Below are 10,060 nucleotides of genomic sequence, written 5' to 3'. Positions count from 1 at the left end.
CTTGAGTGCGGATCCTCTTCAACCTGAGGCTTTCTGCATAACATTTTTTGGCCATCTCTTGATCTTTTTGGGTAACGCTCACTCACCCAATTGACAACGGGTACTTCATGCACAAATACAGAGAAGACAAGGCGACGACCAGTCGGTTAAAGGCTGGTTTCACTATAATCATATTATATGAAGAGGGGCATCGATAACTAAATAGTTAACCTTTATTTACTTAGCTTGATCTTCTTATCTAAAGGTTGTCATCAAAGTGATATATCATTTTACCTATACTCTCCTAAGAATTCCACCAGTGATCCTCTAAATGGTTTTAGGTCTCCTGAATGGAGGCGAATTCTTTCAAATGCCCCCCCAGTATAGTATGTCTGCAAAGCTCTCTTAGTCGACGAGAACTATTTTAATCTCGTAGTATTTTCATTATACAACAATGACCATGGAGTCATCGTTATGAGGGTGAATGCTAGCGGCATCTTTTTCTGAGAAAGTGCTTATGGCCTCCAGTGCTTGGAGCTTACTTTCAATCTTGACTTTAGGAAGGTCTTCTACGCTTAGGATCTGGAGAGCGCACCTTTCCATGTGACGTGCGGATTTGTTGTCCCCACCCTGATGTAGTTCTTTGGCTTAATTGGGTATGGGACTCCCAACATTGTCTCGCCTATGCAAGCCAGATTGTCCGTCGAACGGGAAAAGTCGCCTTTCACGTATTTCTTGAGGTTCCCTTCATGTATTAGTTTCTTGATTTCCTTTTTGAGCTGATATCAATACTTAGTGTGATGCCCTTTCACTTTGTGGAACTTGCACCGTCTTCATGGTTCTGAATCCGTTATTCCCGCCTTAAAATCAGGTAGTGTAGGAATATTGTACAGGTGGAGTACCTGGCACCAGATTTACTCGCGGAGAGTGCTTAAAGGTGTGAAGTTCTACCCCACCTTTACTATCCATTTGAACGCTGACTTATCCTTTATGGGAGAGGTATAGTTGCTCTTCCTCTAATGGTTTAAGCTTTTGGCACTAGGAACACACTCCTTTATGTCGCGTGCCTTTTTTCGGTGTTGATTTCCTCACTCTTTATGTAGCGCTCAACTCTGGGGACAACCTATGCCAACAACAACACTAGTTTTCAGGCGAGGGATTCATTTAAATGTCACTCCTTAAGTCCATTTTAGAATGCCCCCACAAACATTTTTTGGTTTGGTGGAATGAACTTGATGGTAGCCTCGTTAAAGCGGGTGAGATAGTCCCCCACTGACTCTGATGGAACATAATGTATATTAAACAAACTGGTGATGGACATTTTCCTATGGCGACTGATAGCAAACTGGTGTACCAGTTTCTTTACTAGTTCTCGGTAACTGTTGATAGAAGCACGAGGCAAACCCATATATACCATCTGAGGGTGGATTTTTTGATATTGCAAGAAAGCAGCCTGCACTTTAGAGAGTCGGGAGCTCCTATGATGGATATTAGTGTATTGATAAAGGCAATGTGCTCGTAGGGGTCGATCTGCCCATCAAACTTGGCCAAGGAAGGAGGTTTGAAAGCTTAAGGCACAAATGCCCCCATATCTCTTCTAAAAGTGGTTATGGATGCAACAATTCCATTTCTTCTACGAGTTTGGGATCTTATTTCCGTTGTCTGATGTTGTTAACGTCCAACGTCTAATTATGGCGGTGTAGTTCTTCCATGGTGACATGCATCTCTGCCAAGGAGATAACATCATTGTACCCTTGGTGCCTTCTGGCGTAGGTGATTTAGCTCTCTAATTAACCATAGCTGAAAGCGGCTAAATGTTGGAGTCAATGGTAACATTGGGATGAGTGATGATGATGAAAGAAGGTGTGATCCAGGTTAATTTTATTGGAGCCCTACAGTGGGTTCCATTGTACTGGTCAAAGAGTACGAGTGTGCATGTTCCCCCTGCAAGAGCCGGAAGACTCAGAGGCCTTAGTAGGTTTATAACAGAATATGGTGGTGAGGGCTTGCCCACGAAGGTGGAAAATTATGTATGATAGTGTTTTAAGGTGATTTAAGAAACCTACTCATGTGAGCTGAGAGACTCTGTTGATGACCGATGATGCTTGGTGGCAAGCGTATAATTATCGACGATCATGTATTAAGAATATAGTGAGCATTGTACTCTTTAGGATGTAGATAATGTGTATCACTTGGGGTCTATCTTTCCTCCTACAAGGAAGGTGTATTTATAGAGGCCTTTGTGGGTCTGAGTTGCATAGTTAGTGGGCAGTTATGCCCTAACTCTATGACTAGGAAAGTGGTCAAAGGAAGACTCATTCTTCCTAAAATCATGGAGGAATGATTTTCTCTCTTGACTGACTATGTTTAGTTAGTCATTGTAGGCCCACGTCATCATCCATGTTTAATGGGTGATTTGGACAATGGAAGTCCAATCGAGCATATTATATTGTCGAACCTGAGCGACCTCTTGGTCCATTTTAGACGGTTTCATGGACTATTTCTGACGGCCAGAGCTCCGTCGAATGAGCCGCCCCTCCATTGTGTTACTCGCCTTTACGTAATATATTTCCTCTCGAGACCCAATAAAAATATAATACAAGAGAAGAGCGCTTATGAGAAAACCATCCAATTTCTATCTTACCATAGTCCATAACTAATTCGTCATTAAAAAATATAGTGAGTTAGTTTCATTCATAGTATTGATGGAGGACAATTGAGATTAAAATTCACATTTTTGATTACTGAAAACTACATAAATACTAAAATTATCATCATTCATAATAATAAACTTACTCCATAAATCTTGAACTATGTCACAATCTCTAAAAAGTAAAAACATGTATAAAGGACTTAGAAGTTTCCATACAACACTGCAATTGTTTGAATCTAGAAATGTTTCCTTTCACCATTTGTTATAAATATTTTTTTTCTCTAATTTATTTATTGGGAGTCTAATAATCAGGTAATAAAATTCATTTTCCTATTTAATATAACTTAAGCTTATAGATATAATATTTATGATAACACAATCATATTTGTTTCTTATAAATCAAATATATATTTATGATAATACAATAATATCATTTTTGCCATCATACAATATTTATAATATTTATGTATTGTGTATAAGATCATAAAATTTCAATACAATTTTATTCATAAAATTTCCATGAGTTTAACAATTATATATTCATACAATTAATTTTATACTAATTAATTATACAATTCATTAAAACACAACAAAAATTTTATGAATATTTATCATTGTTTTTCATGAATATAAATATACATTTTTGTGGCAATGTAGTCATAAAGTGTAATGAACTTTTCAAATAATTATTTCAAAATGGTTATTAAAGTTTCAAAATATATTTATTATTGTACCTAAAAAATGTATTTATCTCAAAAGAATGTATTAAATTTTTAACTTATACACCTCATTATTAGATCTATAAATATATAAAATGTAAATATATTAAATATTATTTTAAATGATATTTGAAAAACCGGATTGTATATATTTTTCAAATCATTAAATTTGTTAACAACAACATTACATTGTTTTATTAAAAATTGTTCACCAATGTGAATTCTTAAGCAAGCTACATATTTGCAATTGAATTTTATGATTAATACATGTGTAAACTATTTTACAAAATCAATTCATATAAATTAATAACATAAATATGTTTAAAATTCCTTTGAAGTTAGATTATTTTTACTTTTCTTTCTTCTAAAAAATTTCATTAAATAATGTCCATCTGATTATTTTACAGAACTAATTCATATAAATTAATGGGATAAATATGTCTAAAATTCCCTTAAAGTTAAAAAAAAATTAACAAAATTTTTAAATATACTTAATCCTAAATTAAATTTATCTTTTAATTTAGATATTATTTGATGTACACCGTTTTCTAATATTTTGACATACTAAAAGTACATGTATATTTTTTATATAAAAATGTGTATAAAATTATATATATATATATATATATATATATATATATATATATATATATATATATATATATATATATATATATATATATATATATATATATATATATATATATATTATTTATTTCAATAAATCTGCACCTTTATTCTTGAAAATGAATGAAATAAAATTATAAACAAAAAATATCTCTTATGTAAAAAAATTATTGCTATAATATGTGTAATGTTTTAAAATTTGTAAGATATATACATTTGTTTTTATTGAGTTAAAAATAAAATAAATTATAATTGATAATTTTTTTTTGAAAAATAAATAAATTTAATTGTTGATTTAAGTTTGTTAATAAATTTAATTGTTGATTTAAGTTTGTTGGTGGTGACTTGTTCTTTTGCTTTAGAAGCAACATAAATTTTCCACACAATTCTATTATTTTTATTTTTTTTGAAAAATAAGATTTTGATAGACACAATGATGATAGATAGACTATTTGCAAAAACATGTAATATTCATTCTGTTAAATATATACCATCATCCAATTGTTGAAGAGTTTGCCATTTTTCTCATTAAGCATAAAAAGACAAAGTAAATAATAAATTAAAATATTTTTTACAAATAAATAAAACAATAACTTACAAAAAGAAAAAGTGATGGAAATATTATTGTTAAACATCATTCAAATATTATTTATTATTTTTATATTTATCTGCATTATTGAATGCGCATATCTAATATACACAAAAGAGACAAAATAAAGAAAAGAAAAATTAAACAAAAATAATAAATAATAAAATAAATAGAGATTAAATAGATATTTATCAACTATACTAAAAACTTCCTCAATCAATGCTTTTAGTGTGTTTGTATGTGAGTGATTTAACCTTAATATTTTGTGAATATATTTATAAGTTTTCGGACTTTCTCCTTTCACATTCTGAAGATCCTTGAGTTTTTTTTGACGAGATTTAAAATGTTTCCGTGATCATAAAACCTAACTCTTCACTTGAGAGTCGTTGGACTACAGTTTTGACTTTAAACATATGTCTAGCTTGAGCTAACTTTGGCAGTTGCTTGACTTCATGTGTTGTCATCATCAAAACTAAGCAGCTACGGGTTGATTTGCATCCTTACTATCCAAAAGCTTTACCATCTTAAATCACTTAACAGTAATTTGTTTTGTCTATATTTATTAAAATGCTTTGCTTGAACATAGATTGCCGACAAGTTTCATGATCAATGTTGATCGTGACTTTGGAGAGGCAGTAGCCATGATGATGAGAAGAAGATCCACACTTAAATCACTTAAGGGTAATTTGTTTTGTCTAAATTTATTAAAATGTTTTGCTTCAACATAGATTGCCGACAAGTTTCATGATCAATGTTGATCGTGACTTTTGAGAGGTAGTAGCCATGATGATGAGAAGAAGATTCACAAAGTAGATCCAAAAAAGACTCGAAATTGAATTGAATTAGTTGAGATATTCACGATTTAAAATTGGTTGGAATAACCCACTCTTAACAAAGGAGAGAATTCGAAAAGAATCTCAATCTTAATTTCTAATATAAACTTTTAAAATACAAATAACAAAATTCTAATTAAAGTAAAGAGAGAGAATTGGGATGGAATCTCCATCCTTATTTCTAATATAAAACTTTGAAATACAAATAACAAAATTCTAGTTAAAGGAAAGAGAATCAGGAGAGAACCTAGTTTTGGAATTTAAAAAAAAAAATGGTGAAGGGTTGATTTAAATTTTTTTAAGTATGGGAGAAAAAATTGCCCATGCATTTTCAACTCCATGTGAAAAGTTTATGTCATTTATCCTTGTAAATTGGGATTGTGGGGTTGTCAAGTTGATGGGATTGTGGGGTTGTCGAGTTGATCCTTCCATTTGGGAGAGATAAAACCCAACTGAAAGATTAATGTGACTAATTTATAAAATTAGCTTATTAAAATGATCATTATTATACAATATTATAAATAAATATTGTTTTTTAAAATTTATATCATAAATAATAAATAATAGAATTTAATTGATATATGCATTAATCATAACCGTCCGATTCTATATTCGTTTAACTTTTAATGTGATCACATACAAAGTATCCCTTTCAGATGAGTTTCAACTCCTTCGCCTATACCCAACTTATATTTTATGAAGTCTCTCTTTTTTAGCGCAGAAGGAAACTTGCATACTATATTTTCTAACAAAAAGGATGCATTATAATGAGTTTAGGTTGAAGTTTGGGAAGTAAGCAACATACACCTCTCAGAACAAGCATATAAATATACATACTCGAAACAATATAATCAATCTTTTCTTGCATTGCCTTGATTCTGACATTTTAGATAGTATGAACTTTGTTTAGTAGAACAAAAACATCCCACTCAACATTTTTTTTTCATTGCATCAAGTTGTTGTAGACTAATTGCATGAAGAGATTACAATTCTGCAACTAATATTTCCTCATCAGCTCCAGATTTGGAAAGGGTTCCTTGAGTCCATTTCTTCAACATTTCTAAAGAAGCCTTGGGCTGGTCCATTGGAACCATGTGACCCGCATCATGAACCTGTTTTTTGTTACACAATACCAAACTAAGTCAGGATTTACCAACCAATGCAGAAATTCGGTAGTAAATGAAGTAGACACAGTCTGGATTACATCTAAATGACAATAACTTCACAATTAAAATAAGCTCGTACTATTCCTAACTTATGAAGAAGTTCTTATAATCACGGTTAAAGTGATTATTAAAAAGTTAAGCAAAAGATACCTTTAGGAAACTTAAAGTTCCATGGTTCTTCAACACTCCGGCTTCTGAATCATCAACTATGAAAGGAACTTCAGGTGAGGCAACAAATTCTTTCTGGCCAGACCATTCCATGGCATGAACCCATCTTGAATTACCTATTTATTGAATTCATCAATACACCTTAAAGGTCCAAAGTAAGAAATGTTATACTTCAATGCCAAGCATAAATACATACCAAGCCAGTTGCAGATAAGATCATATTCCCCTGCATAAACAAGCAAATTGATTCCATCTTCAAGGAGGGCAGGAATACCAACTTCAAGATTTCGCATCCAATCCACAAGCATAGCCTGATAAACTGAAGAGCTACAAGACACAAATTCAATATCTCCAACCCCTAGTGCATCCCGAACAGATCCTTGGTTCAGGAACTTTTCCAAGTTCGAAAAATCATAGCAAAGACTCCCGTCACACTTCTTTCTGATGTCGTAGTACTGCAGCACAAGTATAAAATTGCTGGTCAAAATTGTGAATTTGAATATGCCCACATCCTTTGCAATCTCCATTAAATGTCAATATGTGAATTTCTTCTAACTAAGAAGCAGAATAAAAAGCTTTTTTGACATTTGCTATAAATTTATCATTTAAAATTTCCACCACTAAGAAATTTCAAAGGAAGAGTGGCAGAGTTGGTTAGGCAAATGGCTAATTATCTGCATGCCTATCTGACCATTCATATTTTGGGAAAGAGTTTCACATGTTTAACCATGTTCCACACAACCTGATAAACCAGTTAATTCAACCTCATATGGAGTGTGGTGATTTGTTTTCCAAGAAAACTTATTTTGGGAAGCAAAGCAAAACGAAACCGATAAGAGCAGTTTGTTTAGGAGAGTCAAAATCCTCCCCTTTCTTCACTTCTCACTCAACAACAATAAGCTTTTTAAGAAAAGTGGCTCTTTAACATGGTATCAAAATTTCTGTGAAGTCTTGAGCATGCTTCGGTTTGTGTCAAAATTGATCTGTTGCTTGGCTCTCACCTATCAACTTAACCTTTGAGGTTCGTACGCACACGGTAAACTTAACAACATAAAGTACTACTGACATGTAAACCACACATATGATGAAACAAATCAGTTACCCACATTGATATTTCCAGCATGTGACATGATGGAATTGAATATAGTATTACAAACGAAATATGAAGCTGTGCATGCGATTTTTCCATCTGTGCCTGAAAGAATTAAAACAAGTATTAGGCAGAAACAAAACAAAAGCTAATTAATTTATTACGAAAAGGTAAATGAAACAACATCATGTGTAAGTTACCGCATAGTTTGATTGCCAATTCGCAGGCTGGAACCAACACTTTGTTGATGCGGTCATAGTCAGGCTGTTCAATTATGCCCATGTCAAGTGCATAATCTGCATAAGCTTTATACTGAATTGCGGGATCAGTGAGCCCATTACCAATGGCAAATCCCTGTTCAACAATTTCAAATAAGATAAACAAATTTCCAAGCCCTTCAATATATAAGGAATAGTGTACTACATAACAGACCTTCAAGTTTATATGAATTCCTTCTTTAGCTTTGTTTCCCTTGTGGACACGAGCAGCAAAAGCCGGAATATAATGCCCAGCATATGATTCACCAGTAATAAAAAAGTCATTTGTAGCATACTCGGGATGTTCAGCAAAAAACGCCTGTAGAGAAAAGAGAAAACATGTTAAATCAAAATATCACAGCATCGCAGGTGAAGCCTGTGAGGCGTTGTGATCAAATATAGCAATAAGTGAGAAACATGTTATTAAGCAAGTTCGCAAATATGATTATTGTTCCAGAAACAATAAATCTAACTCCAGATATTAATGAACACTTGACTGATATAATATAACACAGAAAAAGACAAGTACCTGTAAAAAGTCATATAGATCATTGCTGACACCGTCTTCATCGTGACGAATATCGCGCTTATCGGTGGAGTAACTAAACCCAGTTCCAGTTGGTTGGTCAACATAAAGGAGGTTAGATACCTACCAAGGTTAACAATCAATTTGTTTAGTCCAATAAATACTAATCACAAGAAAACAAGACCCTGCGAAAAACAGTTGAATTGAATGACAAAAGCACGAACACCAGAAACACGACACAGATAATAATTTGAAGAAAAAAAATGAATAAATTAAACGTACAAGTGTTTGAATAAATGAAAGCAATATACCTTGTCCCAACCATACTCATTCCAGGAGAGGGACATGTTATCAGCAATTTTGAAAGGGCCATTTTCATAAAACACAGCCAATTCACTGCTACAACCAGGTCCTCCAGTCAACCAAATGACAACAGGATCCTTCTTGTTGTTCCTGGATTCAAAGAAAAGGTAGAACATCCTGCATCATAAACACCAAAAATAAAATAATTATTAAATATCATATTTAAATAATATATCATACAAACACATTATTTTTTGCAACATTCATATTTCACTAAACAACACATAAAATGATTAAATTAATAAATCCAATGAAAAGAAAACAATATCAACATTTGTTATTTTATGCAACTAATTAAATAAACAAAAGTAAGACAGTTGCAAAAGAAACATGCAACTTACTTTGCGGCATGAGAGTGTTGAATGGGGTAATATCCAGCGCGATGAGCCAAGTCGTCGATGGAAACATCTCCGTCTTGGCCGGAGAAGTTTGGGAATCTGAGCGGCTTCTCGACGATCTTGTTATCGGTGGATCTTAGATTAGGATTATCGAGGATGTTGATGTCGTGAGGAGGGAAGAGGTTGAGGTTTCTGATAAAGTGTTCTGCTATCTCGTTGTTGAAAGAGGCGGAGGATGGTGGTGAGGACCACAGGAATAGGAGGATCAGAAATGAGTACCGGAACGTAGTCGTCATCGTCGTCATTGTGAAGTGTGCCAATGTTTGAGAGCGTTGGTTTGCGTGAAAAAGGAAATGGAATGGGAGAGTGGGTGGTGTTGTTTGCTTAAGATCCAAGTTTTTTTACGACACGTGGAACTAACTAGGAGAACTAAAATACTAACTGTTAGTTAGTAATTTAACTTGGACACTTATGTCATAATTGAAATTTATTTCTTATATTACTATTTGTTTATGTTCATTCAATAAATCATCTCAATATAATTAGGGGTGAGCAAAAATCGAAAAACAGATCCAACATAAAAAAAAAAAAATTGAAAATGGGTGGTTCCAAACGGCCCAACGATTGAATCACGTGATTTTCTATAGTTTTAAATAGGTGGGGCGGAAAAATATATCCAAAATAAGAGATAAAAAGTTTTTTCCTAGGGTTCTGCTAGGGTTTAGTTTTTTCTTCTCTTATGAGAAGTCTCG

At 33.0% G+C, this 10,060-nt stretch overlaps 1 protein-coding gene across 1 annotated transcript; it reads right to left on the bottom strand.

Moving 5' to 3' along the window:
- Positions 1–6,248: 6,248 nt before the first annotated feature.
- Positions 6,249–9,688, bottom strand: LOC131635576 (serine carboxypeptidase-like). The gene is made up of 9 exons (XM_058906211.1): positions 9,312–9,688; positions 8,919–9,087; positions 8,611–8,730; positions 8,257–8,400; positions 8,025–8,178; positions 7,841–7,929; positions 6,931–7,189; positions 6,717–6,850; positions 6,249–6,512 (listed from the first exon to the last, which is right to left on the bottom strand). Exons 1-9 carry the CDS (start codon positions 9,611–9,613, stop codon positions 6,384–6,386), a joined length of 1,500 nt encoding a protein of 499 aa, XP_058762194.1. The 5' UTR covers positions 9,614–9,688; the 3' UTR covers positions 6,249–6,383.
- Positions 9,689–10,060: the final 372 nt, after the last annotated feature.

Source organism: Vicia villosa, unplaced genomic scaffold (assembly GCF_029867415.1).
Source record: "Vicia villosa cultivar HV-30 ecotype Madison, WI unplaced genomic scaffold, Vvil1.0 ctg.001512F_1_1, whole genome shotgun sequence".
In the NCBI taxonomy this organism is placed as follows: domain Eukaryota; kingdom Viridiplantae; phylum Streptophyta; class Magnoliopsida; order Fabales; family Fabaceae; genus Vicia; species Vicia villosa.
The sequence above is the reverse complement of the archived record's forward strand: the minus strand, read 5'-3'. Positions and strand labels throughout refer to the sequence as shown.

What these genes read in the sequence shown, in the direction of transcription:
- LOC131635576 (XM_058906211.1), bottom strand. Translation starts at nt 9,613, where the DNA reads ATGACGACGATGACGACTACGTTCCGGTACTCATTTCTGATCCTCCTA. An exon ending in GAATTCATATAAACTTGAAG is followed by an intron (nt 8,179 to 8,256) that starts GTCTGTTATGTA and finishes ATTGTTGAACAG; the next exon opens with GGATTTGCCATTGGTAATGG. An exon ending in CACATGCTGGAAATATCAAT is followed by an intron (nt 7,190 to 7,840) that starts GTGGGTAACTGA and finishes CTTGTGCTGCAG; the next exon opens with TACTACGACATCAGAAAGAA.